This window comes from Puma concolor, chromosome A3, assembly GCF_028749965.1.
Source record: "Puma concolor isolate L17-30 chromosome A3, mPumCon1.1.hap2, whole genome shotgun sequence".
Lineage (NCBI taxonomy): Eukaryota > Metazoa > Chordata > Mammalia > Carnivora > Felidae > Puma > Puma concolor.
The window spans coordinates 55,394,611-55,414,538 of NC_141669.1; the positions used below are offsets into that span (position 1 = coordinate 55,394,611).

Sequence of the window (19,928 nt, forward strand, 5' to 3'; positions counted from 1 at the left end):
TCAGGCACTGGAATGTGCGTCATCTCATTTGATTATCACAATAACCCTATCAGAGAGATAACGTTTTCTTCCTCTACCCCTTTTACAAATGAGAAAACCGTTTCCAAGAGGTTATGAAATTTGCCCAAGGTCACACAGCTGGCAAGGTGATAGAGTGAGGGTTTTAACAAGTCTGACTGTAGGGTTTCTGGGCTTAACTACTACATAAACTGCCTCTGCTGCCAAGGAACATTTTCAAGTCAATCCCTCCAGCTTCATTCCCTCCTTTCTAGTGAAGTCTGAACAACTTGGTTAAACTAGCAAATATTTAATCCTTGCAGAAGACACTATGGTAGACATTATTGGGTGATCTGAAGAAGAGCTCCTGCCCCCAAATCTTATTGGGGAACCAAAGTACATTTTATGTAAGGAACATATGTATCAGGTTTTTAAAGGGATTTTATTTAATGTCAACAACTTTGGTATGGTCAACAAACTTATCAATGTAGAGAAGTGAACAATCACACAAAACTCTGCAGCCTGACAGAATTTAATATTATTCAAGAGTAGTGTAGGGAATACGGCAAACAACTGCGAAATGAGAGTTAAAGCTGATGTAGCTTTAATGTAGGAAACAAATCACTTTTGAGATGATGTTATTTCTAAAGAAAAGCAATACTAACCTGGTTGAACAAAAACTACCGCACAGACCTCTCCCTTCCCATTCGTCCTCACCAACCAACTTCTCCATTCCCCAGGTGTGCTCAGTGGCTCTGGTACTATCCACCCAGGTGGTGCTGAAGCAGGTGCTTCCTCCCTTTTTGCGAAGCCATTTCCAGTACAGCCCTAATACCCTTGGTCTCCTCTTGCTTCCCAAATCATGAGCTGTCAACCGACTTCTCCCGTGGAGACGCTCCAATCTCGCTCAATAGGAAATCTAAATTCTGCCTTGTCGCAAGGGGTGCCCTGCCAATAATCTTGTGGCCAATTCCTCCTCTTGGCCATTGTCACAAGGGTTATTAGCTCATTTTCAAGATTTATGTAAATATACGCGACTCATTACACCGTGTCATCCTTGAGAAAAAGATATACATAATAGAAATACATATCTACAAGAAGGTGGAGTTCTTTGAATATGTATTGGTTATTTTCTTTTTTCTTTTTTTTTTTCCTTGCACACATTTCTAATCCAGTTTAGTTTGCTGGTCACATTAGATGGAATTGCGCCTTCCCTCGGCCATTTCCCCCAAGCTTTGGAAGGACTCATATTTCCTGACATCTAAATCACTGGCTAGCGGTTTCCTGCCCCGCTTCCCGTCTCCTTTTCGCCTCTCAGCCTCCTCCTGCCTGGCTGGTGCCCCGATTCGCCAGCAATGGTGTCCACAGCTCTCAGTCGACCGAAGTGGTATCCAGATTACGAGGTCTCGGTCCTTGGTGTAGTGTCGCTTAACCCCAGCACCCCAGTACCTCCTCCTTCCCAATCCTCTTCTCCGCCCGCCCCGCGTGGCTCTAGGAGGAGCCTAAATGTCCTCTTCCCCAGCTGAAGGGGATTGTGGTGCGTAAACAGGATTAACTCTCTCGCCCCCAGCTGCGCGGATCTGCCCCGGGCCTGCAGGCTGGAGCGAACCCATCAGTGCGCGGAGGGCGCAGCACCGGAGCGGGGGATGGGGCAGCTCGGGGCCTCGGAGCTATCTCCCGGGCGCGCTTCCTCGCCGAGTGGGGCGGGAGGCCACGGCCTCAGGAGCTGCTTCTCAAAACCCAGGGCGAACGGCCGCGACGGCGCGGGCTCTTAGCTGCAGCCTCCTCTCCGCCACCACCCTCTCCCGCCCAGTGCTTCCTCTCCGCCCCCCACGCTCCAGCCGCTCGGTCGCAGCCCGCGCAGTCCTCCGCCCCCCGGAGCCTCCGCGCCGGTCCCGCACCCAGCCATGGGGGACCTGCCGGGTCTCGTGCGCCTCTCCATCGCGCTGCGCATCCAGCCCAACGACGGCCCGGTCTTCTTCAAGGTGGACGGGCAGCGCTTCGGCCAGAACCGCACCATCAAGCTGCTCACCGGCTCCTCCTACAAGGTGGAGGTGAAGATTAAGCCCACCACGCTGCAGGTCGAGTGAGTAAGCGCGCGCACCGCGGCTGCCCGGCCCCGCTAGGGGTCCGCGCGGAGGACTGAGGCCCCCGGGACAGCCTGAGCCTCTCCCCAGTCCCTCTGGCCTCGTGTCGCGCCCAGCGGGCCCAAGGGTGGGGGAAAGAGGTCAGTTCCCTGCTCTTTTTGGTCCCCTCCTCTGTTTTATGCTTGACTTTCCCTATTCACGCTTCCTTCCACCCATTGCGGGGAGGGATGTTTAAAACAGCGTCAGGAAGCCAGGGTTGAGCCGAGGGTTTGTTTTCTTGCAAATTTTTCATCCCTTTTGCCCAGCCCTCGGCGCGGACCCCGAGGCATCCCGGGTGGTTCACCTACCGCAATCCCAGCCCTGTCGACTCGCCGGATTCAGCCAACCGCGAAGCTAAGGAGCGAGAAGGGCTGAGGAATGAGGTGTAAAGGCGGGGATGGGATGATTATTGGGGTTCCCTAAGGGATGCACCCTACTCCACCATCAGCCCTGTGACTGGAAACCTTGGGGCTGGAGTAGCAGCCATAAATCCGAGCTCAGCCTCCTCTGCTTGGGCCTAGTTTCCCGGTTTTCCTTGCCAGGTGTTTTTCATTTTCTCCTGATTTGTTTGTTCATCCTGGTGATGGTGCCTGGGATTAGCAACCTCCCTGCCACAAAAGGATGTTTCTTGGTTTATTTGTGGCAGGGATTATCTCTCCCCTGCTACCACAATTTGGTTCACCCAGTAGACTTCTTCAGTATAGAATGGTGCAGTAGTTTATGGGGAAGTATCTAGGGATGGAATCTGTTACCTCTCAGCTTCCACTTAAAAGCATGGTGTGAAGTTTAATATGGAAAGGGGAAATAAACCAGCTTACACTATATCTACCATGTGCTGAGCTCGCAGGGCGGGGAAGGGTTTTGAATCCACCAGATACCTTGTATAGCTGAAGTGTCATCTGTAGTCATTAAATTCAATAAACTTGTATTGGCGTTCTAGGTATCAGGCCCTAATTCAAGGACCTAGAACAAAACTGGTTTGTTTCTGGTGCTCTGGCCCATCTACTTGTCACTGTCCCCCACAGCTACATGCACTGGTTACTTTCATTTCCCAGAGTTCTGTGCATCCCCATATGATCCAGACTTCCTTTCCCATCTTTCCTGGCAACCTCTTCTCCCAAGTTATCTGTTCTATAACACGTTTTCTTCAAGGTGGTTCTCTATTTTTTTTAAACTAATCTAAAATGAATGTGTTAATGACAACTATTTTTTCTATTTACACTTTAATTTTATCAAGTCTTTTTTTTTTTTTTTTACTGCCCTAACCTAGTAGTTCTTAAACTTGAGTGTCTGTCAGAATCATCTAAAATGTTTATTAAAACACAGATGGCTGAGTCCCACCCTAGTTTCCAGTTTGCTATGTCTAAGGGTAGAGCTTAAAATTTTGTTTTAGGCAGGTGATGCTGACACTGCTGGTCTAGGAACATACCTTGAGAATCACTACCTTAACACAAAGGAATGATGTCAGTGAGAATTCCTGATTCTGTGGCTGGCTTTGAGTAGCCCAAATCATGGGACCTCTGATTGTTGGAACAGAAAAAATCATGAAATAACTAGTTCAGTGTTTCTCAACCCTACTTGCACGTTAGAATCACCTAGAGAACTTTAAGATAAATTTACCAGTGCCCAGACAACACCCAACCAGTTGAATTCTAAGTTCTAGGGTCGGGAATGGGGCTGGGTATAGGTAAGTTTTTCATAGCCCCACAAATGACAAACTATAGAGGAGGACTGATGGAGTCTGACTCAGCCTTGTACAAGTGTTCTGGATGAGAATACTGAGGTGAGTCCAGAGAGTTTAAGTAGTTGGTCTAGGGTCACGTGACTGGTTAGTTGGAGAACTCAAGACTCCTGACTTTTCAGAACTTTCTACAACACCAGAATGTCTCCTTTAGCCAAACCCAGTAGGATTCCTGCCTAGGGTGTGGTCCAGACCAGGATGGGGTACCTAAGCTAATTCCTACCATATATAGTTAACCTCTGTCCATTGCAGGAACATTTCCATTGGTGGTGTGCTTGTCCCATTGGAGCTGAAGTCTAAAGAGCCTGATGGTGACCGAATTGTTTACACGGGCACATATGACACGGAAGGTGTGGCCCCAACCAAGAGTGGAGAACGGCAACCCATCCAGATCACAATGCCGGTAAGACCTGTATGGGGGTGTCAGGGCAAATGGAAACCATGGAAAAGAAAACAGTCACTATCTTCCCTTAAGAAATAAAAGGAAACACTATGAAATTATAAAATATTATTTTAATTCATCATTTCATATTGGAATCTATTTGTCTATAATATCCCAATGCAGTTAATTAAATAATCCGTGCTTCTTCAATGGTCAGTTTCTTAGTAATTTCTTATATGGCAAAAATATTAAATCTCTTCCCACACTTTCTAATCTGTTCCATTGATCTGTCTATTCTTAGGCTAATACTGCATTGTTTTAAATGTATTGCTTTTATAATATGTGTTCATGTATTTTGTAACTGGCCACCTTATTAAATTTGCTTGCTAAAATTTTTCATTTAATCTTAGGTTTTTCAGATAGGCAGTCATAATCTACATATAACTGTCATTTTCTGAATCTTGTTTCTAGCCTTACTGCACTGGCTAATGTTTTTAGAATAGTGTTGCATGCTAATGGTGGTAAGAGGTATCCTTGTCTTCAGGGTTTTACTATTAGGTACAATGTTAGTTTTAAATATTTATCATGTTAAAGCATCCTTTTTCTAGTTCACTAAGAGGTATTTTTTTTAGTTGGGAGATGTGTTGAATTTTATCTGATTCCTTTTCCCGTCTATGGAGATAATTGATCTACTTTGATACATTAATGTAAGAATTATATAATAAACTTTCCAATAATAAACTACCCTTTACTTCCTAAAATAAACCGTACTTAAATGTTATGTATTTTTTTTTTTAATTTTTTTTTTTTCAACGTTTATTTATTTTTGGGACAGAGAGAGACAGAGCATGAACGGGGGAGGGGCAGAGAGCGAGAGGGAGACATAGAATCCGAAGCAGGCTCCAGGCTCTGAGCTGTCAGCACAGAGCCCAATGCGGGGTTCAAACCCACAAACCTCGAGATCATGATCTGAGCTGAAGTTGGACATGTAACCAACCGAGCCACCCAGGCACCCCGAGAAAAATTTTAAATCAACAGTAATCCCTACATTTTGACTCTGTTGATTTTCAGATTACCTTTCACATATATATAGTTTAGAGTTGCAGTCATTTTTATTATATAATCGTGCAACATTCTATACATATTCATTGTTATAATTTTAATGGCAACATAAGACTGTATAATGCTATGTCATAATGATGAGACTGTTCCCCAGAGATTAGGTATGTCAATTGTTCTCATCATAAAAAGTGCTATGATGAATAATTCTGTGCATATAACTACCTCAATAGGAGTAATATTATTTGGCCAAAAGAAATCCTTATGGCTGTTCCCACATATGGCCATTTGTTTTCTGTTTTTGTTTTTTGTTTTTTTTTTTTTAAGTGTTGTATGTACTCACTTTACAATGTTACCAGCAATACAGTTATGTCTACAATATAGTTATGTCTACAATATAGTTATGTCTACAATATAGTTATGTCTGCTATAATCATGACATAATGGGGAATTAGTTTAAAAAATAATACATTTTCTACTTTACACTTTTTACTATAATTTACAAGAATGAACATTTCAACATTTAATTTTCTTTTTGTGTAAATTGGTTCTTTCATGTTTTGTCAATATTTCTATCAAAGATTATTTTTTAAAAATCAGAGTCCTAGGGCATGCCTGGGTGGCTCGGTTGAGCATCTGACTCTTGATTTCAGCTCAGGGCATGATCTCAGGGTCATGGATAGAGCCCCTCATTGTGCTCTAAACTGAATGTGGAGCCTACTTAAGATATTCGCTCTCTCTCCCCTCTTTCCCCTCTCTAACCTCCATCTGCCCCTCTACCCTGCTCACATGCTTGCTAGCACTCTCGCTCTCTCTCAAATGAAATAAAGTAAGGGGCGCCTGGTGGCTCAGTTGGTTAAGCACCCAGCTTCAGATCAGGTCATGATCTTGTAGTCTGTGAGTTCGAGCCCCACGTCGGGCTCTGTTCTGACCCCTCAGAGCCTGGAGACTACTTCAGATTCTGTATCTCTCCCTTTCTGCCCCTTCCCCACTCATGCTCTGTCTCTCTCTCAAAAATAAGTGAACATTAAAAAAAAATTTTAATAAAATGAAATAAAGTAAAATAAAAAAGTGGAGTTCTCATGAAGATTTTTTTATATCTGTCATATCTGTCGTATTTCTCTCACTATTGCTTACTTTAATTTTCCATTGTGAAGAAACATAATTACATTTAAATCTCTCCTTTTCTTTTATGATTTCTTCTATTTAAAACTGAGAAAGTTATTTTTCCAGAGTTGACAGTTTATTTTGATCTTTCCATAATTTTAGATTTTATGTTATTTAACTTTCTGCTCATTCAAACTTGATTTATATGTTTATACTATAGATCATCTTACAAAGGATTTAAGATTGTATTAGCATGTTTTGAGTCCCAGTGGTAAAGCCCAGGTTCTTACCTATAATGCCCACATCTAGAAGCAAGTGCTTGATAGTTGATTGTTCCAACAATGACCACACTGGTCATGAGCATTGTCCATGTACTTGTGTGGTATCTGTAATAGGCTGATTCTAAGGAAAAAATTGAAGTTATAGAAGATTTCCTGATAAAGTCAGCAGACTTAATGTTAAATTCAAATTTCATTCTAGTAATGAAAGCCTCACATAGCCTTTAACACTATTTTATGACTTTTGTCATCAGTGTTTCAAGCTTAAGTATTGTAAATTACAGACACAACCACACTTTCACAGACAATAAGGAAGTCTTGAAATGTCCAAGTAAATCCAATTAATCAAGTAGGTGAATCCAGCAAGGGAAACTGAATTAAGGGTATACAAGAGAAACTTATTAGAAGTGTAAAGTTACTTCAAAGTATTTTTTTTTTTATCTTTGGATAAATAATGCTGGGATTATTGGCTATTTGGCGGGGGGGGGGGGGGGGGGGAGGGGTGGGGAATCACTGTTATTCTTTCCTGATATCATACCTCAAAATATATTTCAGATGGATCAAGGGGTTAACTGTAAAAAGTCAACTTCTTAAAAAATTGGCATGAAAAGAATTAACTTAAACCTGAAAGAAATGGAAGATATCCAAAGCTAAAAATTGAAAGTTTTGATTAAATGCAATGTAAAGTTTCTGTCAAACATCATAAAGTTAAATTTTCATTAAAACATTTAAAAAATTTTTTAACATTTATTTATTTTTGAGGGAGAGAGAGAGAGACAGAGCGCGAACTGGGGAGAGGCAGAGAGAGAGGGAGACACAGAATCTGAAACAGGCTCCAGCACAGAGCCTGACACAGGGCTCGAACTCACAAGCTGTGAGATCATGACCTGAGCCGAAGTCGGATGCTTAACTGACTGAGCCACCCGGCACCCCATCATTAAAAGACCATTTAAATTAAAAGGCAAATAGCAATTGGTGAAAAACTTATTTGTAACATGCATAGTATCCTAAGCTATGTTGCCTTGATTTTCAGCCACTGCCCACACAGACCTTGCTTGCTGCCATTAGTGACTTTTCACAGCCCTTTACTACCCACTGAAGCTGAAGGCAGGAAGTAGTCAAATGATATCTGACTTAGGCTGATGGCAGTGATCTGTTTATTCAGATAATTCCAGAGGCCCCAGCACTGAGAGTGAATAAAGTGATACCCAATTCTTAAAGCTCTCAACGTGCACTTCAAACACCAGCACTGATTTGAACGTTAATGTGACTGATGCCCCACTCAGTCCCTCCAAGGAGAGAGTCCAGGTGGAGATTCTGTTGGCACAAATCATCCCATTCCCCTTTTGTTGGCCCTCTTCAGTGGGAGGCTGGTGGGAGTTTGAAGGAACAAAAAGGGCAGGGACTTATAGGAGCTTGTTAGGAGGCTATGTGCACAGAGGTAGGTAGCCTTACAATCTTACCAAATAGAAAAGTTGTTCCTCATGTCAGCTCTGTGGAGTCATTTGGCAAGATCTGTAACTTAATATACAAAGAATTCTTAGAAACCAGTGAGAAAAAGATAACCATGGGATGTGGCAAATGGAAAAATAAGCAAAAAACAAACAAACAAACAAACAATTCACAGAAGAGGAAATACAAATGACCAATGTATATATTTTTAAATGGCTTGATTTCACTATTGTTAAAAACAAAAACAAAAAACAAAACCCTACAAATAGTGCAATGCCAATTTTCACCTACAAAGTTGGTGAAATATTAAAAAAATAATACCAGTTCAGTGCGAGCATATTTCTTAATGAAATATAGTAATTTTTATAAATTGATTTTGTATCCTACATACTTGCTAAATTCACTTATTAATTTTAGTAGCTTTTTATTATATTGCTTAGTATTTTCTGCAGAGTTGTTCATCTATAAATAGAAACAGTTTTACTTTCCCTTTTTTTTCCCCCTCTTGCCTTAAGGTGCTGGCTAGGACCTTCAACACAGTGCTAAACAGAAGTAGTAAGAGCTGATGTTCTTGCCTTATTTCCAATCTTACAGGGAAAGAACTCATTCTCTTACCTTTAAGGGTGATATTAACTATAGATTTTTTTATCAATGCCCCGTAGTCAGATTAAAGAACTTTCTTTCCAGTCCCAGTTTGCTGAGAATTTTTATCATGAATGGATGTTGAATTACCAAATGTTGAATTATCCATTTATGGATATGATAATATGGCTTTTCTTCTTTGTTTTTGTTAATACGGTGAATTACAGGGATTTTAAATTATTGAACCATCCTTGAGTTCCAAGGATAAACCTCTCTTGGTACTGTTGTAAGATCCTATTTCTAGATTTGATTTATTAATATTTCAAGCAAATAAAAGTTAAAAGCAAATTTTATGCATATGTCCATGAGGAATTTTTGTCTGTAATTTACCTTGTAGTATCTTTGTCATTTGTGTTAGGATAAAACTGGCTTCATAAGATGAATTAAGGGGCAGATGGCTGACACAGTCAGAAGAGCATGCAACTCTTAATCTCTGGGTTGTGAGTTCGAGCCCAACATGGGGTATAGAGATTACTAAAAAATAAAGTCTTTAAGGGGTACCTGGGTGGCTCAGTTGGTTAAGCATCTGACTTCGGCTCAGGTCATGATCTCATGGTTCGTGAGTTCAAGCCCCGCATCAGGTTCTGTGATAACAGCTTGTAGCCTGGAGCCTGTTTCAGATTCTGTGTCTCCTTTGCTCTCTCTGCCCCTCCCCCACCTATTCTCCGTGTCTCTCTTTCTCTCTCAAAAATAAACATTAAAAATTTTTTAATTAAAAGATCTTTAATAAATAAATAAATGAATAAACAATAAAATGAATTGAGAAGTGTTCCTTCCTCTCTTGTCTAAAAGAATTTATGTAGAATTGTTATTTTTCCCTTAAATGCCTGAATTTATCAGTGAAGCCATTTGGGCCTGAAATTTTCTTTCTGGGAAGATTTTTAACTTTGGATACAATTTCTTCAGTAGATGGAGGTCTACAAATAGCCTGTAGCTTTCAAGGATTTTGTCCATTTCATTAACTGTATTGGTATAAAGTTGTTCCTAATTTAAAGTCTTTAGGATCTATAGTGATAATATCTCTTTCATTCCTGATATTGGTAACTTGTTTTCTTTTTCTTGCTCTGTTTTTCTAGGGGTTTATCAATTTTTAAATTTTATTTGTTTATTTATTTAAAGTAGGCCCCAAACCCAGTGTGGGGCTTGTACTCACGACCCTCAGATTAAGAGTCACGTTCTCCACTGACCAAGCCAGCCCCTACGGTTTATCAATTTTTTTTTAAATTTTTTACTGTTTATTTATTTTTGAGAAAGAGCAAGAGAGAAAGAGCATGAGTGGGAGAGGAGCAGGGAGAGAGGAAGACACAGAATCTGAAGCAGGTTCCAGGTTCTGAGCTGTCTGCACAGAGCACGACATGGGGCTCAAACTCACAAACCATGAGATCATGACGTGAGCCCAAGTCAGATGCTTAACCAGCTGAGCCACTGAGGCACCCCAGGGTTTATCAATTTTTAAGACCTCTTCCAAAAGCCAGATTTTTGGTTTCATACTTTTTGTTTGCACTTTTTTTCTCTAGAGTCTTATAGTCTTTATCATTTTCTCTTTTCTGTTTCATTGATTTCTACTTTTTATTATCTTCTCTACCACTGGACTGACTAAAATTAAGAGGACTGGCAATGCCAACTGTTGGATAGGATGTAGAGCAACTGAAATTCTCATATTGCTGGTAGGAATGTAAAGTGGTGCAATCAGGAAAAGTTTGACAGTTTCCTATAAAGTTAAACATACTGGGGGCGCCTGGGTGGCGCAGTCGGTTAAGCGTCCGACTTCAGCCAGGTCACGATCTCGCGGTCCGTGAGTTCGAGCCCCGCATCGGGCTCTGGGCTGATGGCTCAGAGCCTGGAGCCTGTTTCCGATTCTGTGTCTCCCTCTCTCTCTGCCCCTCCCCCGTTCATGCTCTGTCTCTCTCTGTCCCAAAAATAAATAAACGTTGAAAAAAAAATTTTTTTAAAAAAATAAAGTTAAACATACTGTATAATTCACAGAAGTTTTAGTCCTATCTGTTCAACTAAGAGAAATGGAAAACGTGTATTTACTAACAAAACTTCAAAAGGTACAGGAGTTGAGAGGCTTGGAATCCAGTAGGAACTGATAGATCACTCCACACTAAAAGTCACAGATGCTTATTATACTGAATTTGTTTACCAATGAAGTAACATCATGCTTCTATCAATATAATGTTGCTCTGTGCTCTCAAGTCAATGGATTTCTGAGTGACCCATATGAATTTCATATGTCCCTAATGGAAGTGGGTGGCGTGGAGAGAAGTACTCTAATGATTCTAGGCCAACTGGTTGTAGGACCATCGATATTATTTAAAACAAACTTTTCAGACTCCTTATTTGTTACTGAAGATGACAGATGAGTCTCCTCTCCATGGAACTGGATGCTTCTCTTCCATATCAGTTGTAAAATAAAAATATACCAAGGCTTGCAACTTGTACAGACAAGTGGCAAATAACATGTCCAGGTCTATAGTAAAGTGTCACTTTCAGAATACAGTAGACTGGGTGGCTTAAACAACAAATATTTATTTCTCACAGTTCTGGAGGCTGAATTCCAAGACCAAGGCACTAGCAAATTTGGTGTCTGATGAGAGCCCTCTTGTTGGTTTAAACAGTTGCTTTCTTGCTGTATCCTCACATGAAAAAGCATAGAGACATCATCCCTTTTTTGTCTATTTTTATAAGGGCACTAATTCCATTCACAAGGGCTCCACCCTCATGAACTAATTTCTTCTGAAAGGCCCCACCTCCAAATACCATCACATTGGGGATTTAGTCTTCAACATATGAATTTGCGGTTGGGGGGGGGGGGCGGATACACACATTCAGTGCCTAGTAGTGTCCTAAAGCGTTCTACATATGACAATCCATTCATGTTCTTAAGGAGAAAAAAGAAAAATTGTTCCATTGACTCTTATCTCATTTGCTTATATAAGCAGTTTGGTTTAGTGATAATAGCTACCAGATAGGAATTAGGAAACCTAAGTTCTTGACTTTCTCCTATCGTTAGTTAGCTGCATAGTCTAGACCTAGGACAGTCACTTAACCTCTCTGAATCTTAGTTCTTTCATCTGTAAAATGGAAATGCTAAAACTAGTCAAAAGACCAGAGTAGAATGACATATGTAAGGTATTATATAAAATAAGAAGTGCTATGCAAATGCAGAGAATCATACCTGTGTAAATCACATCACCCAGGGAGCCTGACTGGGTAAGTTTTCCTTGGAAGGCACAGATGGGTTGGGAGGGAGTAGAGAGCCTGTGTAGTTGCTTCTGTTCTTTAAGAAGAATATCAGCTTTTGAGACCCCATCTGCTCCTATATCAGAGGAGAAGAAATTCTCAGCTAGGTGTTGAGGCTTCCTGGAAATAGAACTCCAGAAGAAAGACCAGGAAGAAGGCTAATGGGAAGTTAGGACAAGTAAGGCATGGGGAAATATATGCATAGGTAGCAGCAATTAACTACAATATGACCTTGGGTCCAGTACTAATGAAAGAAAAAAACAGGGTGCCTGAATGGCTCAGTCTGTTGAGCATCTGACTCTTGATTTCAGCCCAGGTCATGATCCTAGGGTCATGGGATCTAGTCCCATGTTGGGCTCTGAGCTGGTGCTGAGTGTGGGTGTGGAGCCTGCTTGAGATTCTCTCTCTCTCTCTCTCTCTCTCTCTCTCTCTGCCCTTCTTCCCTGCTCATACTCTTCTTTCTCTCTCAAACTTTAAAAAAAAGAATGATTTCCCCCAAATCGAGTAAACTAAAAGACTTGGAGATGTATGACTTAGAGAAACAGTTTACCAGTATTGGCACTGGAGAAAGTAGCTATAATGTATGGACTCACCAAATTATGATAGTAGCCAATAAAATTATTACAAATCCCAAGCATATGCAGCTATTAAAGAGGAAGGTACTTTATAATTCAGTTTTCTGGTTTCTGTTTTCATTGACGTTCAAGTACACATTTAGTATTTCGTTCAGCTACTGAAGAGCTGAGATTAAGCCTTTAAGATACATCAGGCTCTGCTCTGACAGCGTGGAGGCTGCTTGGGATTCTCTCTGCCCCCCACCCATACTTCCTCACATGCACTCTCTTTTTCTTTCTCTCAAAATAAAAATAAACCTTTTTTAAAAAGAGGAAAAAAAATGAATTAGAAGCACCTAAACATTCCATATCTTTTAGCTCTGTTGCTGTCAGCAGATTTCTACAGTGGTCGCCTGTGTTACCTTGAGACTTTCTTAATTTTTAGGTTATTCAGATACAGTGTCACACCTTAAGGTTTTTCTTCCCTGTGGTCATAATCATCTTTGTTTTTGCAACCAACTTTTATTTATTTATATCTATTTCAAGAAAGGCCTCGGTGTTGTTTCTCCCACTTACCTAGCATGGTCTCAAGCTGCTTTCCTCAAAAGATTAGCTGGTATGTGTAAAATATTTTTATAGCTTAATGTCATTCAATTGTACTTAAAATGTGCAGTGCCCTGTGCTGGTCAAATAATAATAATCCCTCTTTAAAAATCTTGGTCATTTATAAAATGAGATTTCAATTTATTCTTCCTATAACAACCCTGCTGTCAACAAAGCTGTGATCTTTTCATTACTATATATGTATCCTTGATAGAATTTATAAAACTGCTGGGGTGAGGGAGATATATATGTTAATTTTTTAGGGATGATAAATCCATTTCACCCTTTAAAATATTCTGATTATAGGGGTTTCTGGGTGGCTCAGTTGGTTAAGTGTCTGACTTTGGCTCAGGTCATGATCTCATGGTTTGTGGGTTCAAGCCCCACGTGGGGCTCTGTGCTGACAGCTCAGAGCCTGGAACCTCCTTCAAATTCTGTGTCTCCCTCTCTTTCTGTGTTCCTCCCCTGCTCACTCTCTGTCTCTCTCTCTCTCTCAAAAATAAATAAACATTAAAAATAAAAACAAAATGTTCTGATTATAAAAGTAACATATTTATTGCAGAAAATTCAAGTAGAAAAGATGGAAAAACACTCAATTTTACTTAGAAACTTTATTGTTAATATTTTTCTACTATCTTTTTTATGTCTTATTTTACATACTGGAGCTTATACTGTATATATACTGTCTTTATCCATCTTTTGCTTGTTGATACTGTTCTAAGCATTTTCTTTCATCATTAAAAACCCCAAATTCCTGTGAAATGGTTATATAAATCCATCATATGGATATGCCACCACTTCTATTATATTACCCTGAAGTTGGATGCTTAAATTGCTTCTGGTATTCAGAAATTTTTACCAAGTTGATAGGTGAATAATATCTCTGTAAAAGTTCACATGTATTTTTAATTTTTTATTTTATTGTAGAGAGAGAGCATGCACATGACTAGGGGGGAGAGAGAGAGAGGGAGGGAGGGAGGGAGGGAAAGAATCTCAAGCAGGCTGCACACTCAATGTAGAGCCTGACACAGGGCTTAATCCCACAGCTCTGGGATCATGACCTGAGCTGAAATCAGGAGTTGGATGTTCAACGGACTGAGCCACCCAGGGTCCCCTAATATTACATTAGAAGATTTTTCAGATGTTAGCTATTTTTTCTTTTTAATGAATGTGTTCCAGCTTTATCCAAATATTCATAGTAGCTTACTAATTAATCATATAATCTTTTATATTCAGGATGTTAACTATTTGGTAATATCTGTTGTAAATACAGTTTAGCTTAATTTTCCTTTCTGATTATAAAAACTAAATCATTGAATTTTGAAAATACAAATAAGTATACAGGATAAATAAAACCCATTCCATCCGTGTTTCTAACATGAATATGTATATTTTAATTGAATTAATACCAGATGTTCTTGTTGGTACTCTGCTTAGTTCAGGTAACAATGGAGAATAATAGAAAAAGTTTATTAAATATCTACATTTAGTGGGAAACTGGGTGGCTCAGTCAGTTAAGCAGCCGACTTAAGCTCAGGTCATGATCTCATGGTTTATGAGTTCAAGCCACTCATCAGGCTCTCTACTGTCAGCACAGAGCCCACTTCAGATCCTTTGTCTCCTACTCTCTTTGCCCTTCCCCTGCTCTTTCTCCCTCTTACAAAAATAAATGTACATTAAAAATAATAAATTTTTGCATTTAGAATTTCTATATAGTATTCCACTACATAGATATACCATAAAACTGTCTTAAAGATAGGCATTTAGTGTTCAGGTTTTCACTGCTATAAAGACTGTGTTATTTATTTATTTACTTGTTTATTATTTATTTAGAGAGTGAGAGTGAGCGTGAGCATGCAGCGGGGAGGGGGACGGAGTGGGAGGGAGTAAGAGCAGGAGAGAGAGAATCTCAAGCAAGCTCCATGCTGTCATCATGGAACCCAATGAGGGGCTGGATGCTGGATCCCCAGAACTGTGAGATTATGACCTGAGCTGAGAACAAGAGCCCATCACCTAACCAACCAAGCCACCCAGGCACCCATCACTGTGATGTTCTTAAGATAAATTAGAAGTAGAATTGCTCAACCCAAGTATATTCACTCTTTAACCCTTTCTAAAGCCTGTACAATTCAATTCCCACTGGCAGTGTTTAGGATATCTATTTCCTTGTAGCTCACTAAAAATCCATATTTCTTTTTTTTTTTAACCAACTTTGAGGCGTAGTTTCCATGTAATGAATGCACCCATTTTAAGCATACTGATCAATGAGCTTTGACAAATATACATATACTTGTATAACCACCACCCCAGTCAAGATGTAAAACATTTTCCCCAAAAAAGATCCCTCTTGTAGATTTTCATCAACCATTAATCCCTTCCTCCTACCGCAGGTTCTTTTTTGATTTTTTTTTTTTTTAACATTTGTTCATTTTTGAAAGGCAGAGATAGAGTGTGAATGGGGGAGGGGCAGAGAGAGAGGGAGACACAGAATCTGAAGCAGGCTCCAGGCTCTGAGCTATCAGCACAGAGCCGGACGCAGGGCTCAAACTCACGGACCACGAGATCATGACTTGAGCCAAAGTCAGCCACTTAACCGACTGAGCCACCCAGGTGCCCCCCCCTCCCACCGCAGGTTCTAACTAACCCCAGATGCTTCCTGCTTCCTGTCAGCATAGGTTGTATTCCATCACTATAGATTGGAGAGATAGACAGACAGGCAGACAGACAGACAGGTGTGGGGGGGGGGGAGGGAGGGAGATGGAATGGAATCATACAGTATATGTGTTCTTTGGGATCTGAATTCTTTTGCTCAGCACATCTTTGAGATCCATCGTTGTTGCTGCCTGAATCATTATGTTTCTTTTTATTGTTGAGTAAAATGCCATTTTATAGATATACCAGAACTTGTTTATCACCAAGTGAGTAATGAAACATTGGGTTGATTCCAACCTGGGGCTATAGTGAATAAAGCTACCATATACTTATACAGGTCTCTAGACTGTTAAGCCGTGATCCACTAGAAAAAGGTTCTTTTCTTACCTGGGGAAAGAGTTGGGGACTCTAGGTATATCACCCATTGTTTCAAGTCAGGCAGATTTCTCAAAGGAAAGCCAAACCTTGTTTTGGAATCAAATTAGCAGGATGAGGCAATGGTGCAGGATATAATTTTGAGAGCATCTTGGAAAGCCATCTGGGAAGCACCTGATCATCCTCCTCCTGTAGCAGCCTCAAGCATAAGGCTCCTGTTGCTCACTGCCCTGCCACCCTCCACGTCTTCTGGCTCCTGACAAGTCTAAGAATTCTGCCAAGTCAGTCCCTCTCCCTTCCCATGACAGGAGAGGGTCAGAGGAGAAAATAACGTCAGGCATCATGCTGTGTAATGCCAGATCCCCTAAATAGCTCCAGGAGGCAGTAGCAGGGTCAGGCTACCCTGCAGGCCACTTGAGCACCTGCCCAGTGGCCTCTAGGCTATTCTATGCCCTCTTCTTAGCCACATGGGAATTGTATGCTTACGGCTCAGGAAAAATCTGTGCAGTGACCCGCAGGGCGTACCTTCTGGAAGTAAAATGCAAACTTCTTGAGGGCAAGAATCACACCTTATACACATTTTTATATGTGTGAGGCACATAGTAGGCACTTAAATATGGCTTTTGATAATGTGTAATCAAAGCCTGAGACATAGGCCTGGATTCCTGACTTATAAAACTCAATAGTATTTGCAAAAGTTAAAGAAGGGTCTTAAACAATCAAATGCTAAGAAAATATTTTCCCCTGGAATTGAAATTAATGATGGAAGGGCAATTGTGTCTTATGTTTAGTGATATAGTTCATATGTTATTTCATACAACGGTCTTTTGAAATAGAAACCAAAAGATAATCATTAATGAATATTCCCTCTCTTCTCTTCCTCATCCCCCTTTGTAACAAGCTCTGAAATTTTGAGATTCAAAGAGTGGTTTCCAATAATTAAATTTGGAAAACAGATAAATTTGGGGAGTTATTTTTATTAAAGACAGTGTGACAGCAAATGCCACTGGTACAATGGGAATAAGATTCTACAGAGGGGGGAAAAAAGTGGTTTACAGCTTTTCAGGAAAATATCTCACATAATAAAGGAAAACAGTGCATTAAAATAAAGGCCTAAGCTTTGCAGACCAAAAGAATCCTGACTGATTACTGTGGATTATGCAGGATCTCTCTCACTACCGTTAGCTCTTACCTGTTGCTTGTGGCAGAATGAGGTTTTTATGGGGCGTGTTTCTCTTCCCTCAGTTCACTGACATTGGGACCTTCGAGACAGTGTGGCAAGTCAAGTTCTACAATTACCACAAGCGAGATCACTGCCAATGGGGAAGCCCCTTCTCTGTCATTGAATACGAATGCAAGCCCAATGAGACACGTAGCCTCATGTGGGTGAACAAGGAGTCCTTCCTCTGAAGATGGCTCTTTCTGATGTTGCTGGACAATCTCTTCAAAACCCTACGTTTAGATAACCCAGCACAAGCCTTCACCAAGGCACACCACAGCGTTGCTCTTACCCATCGGGTGCTGATGACCTACTAGCCCCGACTATTTTGAAAGTGTAATTCCCTTCTGATGCAATGCTCCTGACGTAAAAGATTGTGAGTGATGTACCATCCCCAAGAAGATCCCTTTCTGTATTCTGTGTTGGTGTTCCTGCATCCAGTTGTTCCCGGTCATGCCGTTAACCGCTTGTGAGGAGCTCAGTGGAATTGCAGACATATCCCCTTCTTAATGACTCCACTGAATGTGGTGTTTTGTTTCCAAGTTGAGTGATCTCCCCCTTTTTTTTGTAAAATGCTAAATAAAAAATAACAATGTGTTGTGGGTTCTCTCCCAAGCGTAATATGGTAACATGTAACTTGCAATGTTATGTGGCTCTCTAAGCAGGCTTGGTGAAAATGTAATACAAACAGCAGTGAGTTGGACTCAGATGCTGTGCTTCCTATAAACAGCTCAGCTTTTTCAGGGAACAATAATGACAAATAAAAGGACAAATATTTAAGAAGTATTTATAACACATTAAAACTCTTTCAAGTAACTTAAGGTATTATGTTATGGCCTAACAGAAATGGGAAAAGGCATCGTTGGGGTCCACTGTTAAGGTGACAGAAGTTGTAGGGTTACCCTTTTGGCAAGCTACCCTAGTACTCAAACATGCATATGATGGCATCCCTACGTTCCCCTTCACTTGAACTTTGTAAAACTGTGTATGCAACTGTAATGAACTTTTGATATTTCTTAATAAAGGTATTAAAAATCATGCCTTGACTTGCCTTCTTAATTTGGTTACTATCTGTCTAGCAGGTGGATCACTGCTTCAGGTTAGCCCTATTCAGCAATCCAGCTAAATTGCAGGATAAGGAGGATATACCTGGAGTAGAATTAGCACACTTTATCATAGATCAGCTTTGACAGTCAACACTCCAGCCAGCTCTAACAAAGTTAGCAGAGACTCTGGCACTTGGTGAGCAATCAGAAAAGCTTATCCTGGGGCGCCTGGGTGGCTCAGTTGGTAAAGTGTCTGACTTTGGCTCGGGTCATGGTCTCACGGTTCATGAGTTTGAGCCCAGCGCCAGGCTCTCTGCTGTCAGTGTGGAGCCCACTGCGGCTTCTCAAACTCCCTCTCTCTTTGGCCCTCCCCCGCTTGCTCACTCTCTCCCCCAAAAATAAATAAACATTTATAAAAAAGAAAATGTTTGCCCTGTCTTCTCTCCGCTCCTCCTTCCACAACGACCAGTCTCATCAGCTGGCTATGTAGCTGAGCAGCCTGAGGACGCACTACTGTAACAGAGCACGTACACCAGGGTAGAGACCTCCTTGCTTGCTCCCAGGGTACTGCAAGTTAGGTGACACAAAGCCCTTACTCCATGCAGTTTGAGGGTAAATTCCCTGAGAAGGAAAGAAACTTTTTCTGGAAAAGTAACATAACTACTCTGCAACAGTGTTTTCATGTTCACTTGGGAAGAACAGATCCTACCGTGTTGGGAAAAGTTAGCTGTGGCTTTGCTTTTTTTGCTACCTGCAAAGCCTTTGTAGGAATATGCTAGGTTAATGGAAGTGTAAGCCGTTTATCGTAGAACCACATTGGCAAGGCTGGCCCCAAACCCTTTGCCCCTCTAAGTCACGTACCTGTAATGAGGCTGTACCGCCAGCAGGGCACAGCAATGCCTTGGGTTTAGGCTAATCATGAGCGATGTTGAAAGAGAGCAGTATGTTTCTCAATTCATTTGTCAAAAATAATAGTGTCTATTACAACTGCTAAATACAAGCATTAATCCATTCCTAACCTCTGTATTTTAAAAACCAACGTTCAATTTTTTGAACATTGAGATAAGTAATGGATTTACTACAGACAGAGGCTTAAGTTTTCTTCCAGAATATCCAATAGAAATGCAGGCTTACAGGCGGTGGGAAAACGTGAAAATGATATCTTCTAGTCTTTTGAAGCATTCGATTAGGAAATACTTCCATTTGTGAAATGAGGTTTCAAGCTAGTGACTCCTCTGTCAGGGCTTTAGTATTGGTTTTGAGGAGGGGAAGCAAAATCACAGCTTCTGTAATTTTTTTTTTTTTTTTCAACCAGAGGCTTTAATTTTTGAGTTTAGAATGACGCAGGGCTGGGGCAATATGACCTGGTGTACCTGCACACACCCTCCCACAGAAGAGTGGGAAGGTGAGCCCCAGACAAGAAGCTGGAGGATCTGAGTCCCACAAACA

General features: G+C 40.9%; 1 protein-coding gene across 1 annotated transcript; it reads left to right on the forward strand.

Annotated features, from left to right (window-relative positions):
* Nucleotides 1-1,771: 1,771 nt before the first annotated feature.
* Nucleotides 1,772-18,471, forward strand: CNRIP1 (cannabinoid receptor interacting protein 1). The gene is made up of 3 exons (XM_025932382.2): nt 1,772-2,083; nt 4,117-4,267; nt 17,460-18,471. Exons 1-3 carry the CDS (start codon nt 1,905-1,907, stop codon nt 17,622-17,624), a joined length of 495 nt encoding a protein of 164 aa, XP_025788167.1. The 5' UTR covers nt 1,772-1,904; the 3' UTR covers nt 17,625-18,471.
* The last annotated feature ends 1,457 nt before the right edge of the window (nt 18,472-19,928 follow it).

Excerpts from the sequence above, each read along its gene's own strand:
- CNRIP1 (XM_025932382.2), top strand. The coding sequence starts at position 1,905 with ATGGGGGACCTGCCGGGTCTCGTGCGCCTCTCCATCGCGCTGCGCATC. Across the intron at positions 2,084-4,116 it reads CCCACCACGCTGCAGGTCGA|GAACATTTCCATTGGTGGTG; the intron begins GTGAGTAAGCGC and ends TGTCCATTGCAG. Across the intron at positions 4,268-17,459 it reads CCATCCAGATCACAATGCCG|TTCACTGACATTGGGACCTT; the intron begins GTAAGACCTGTA and ends CTCTTCCCTCAG.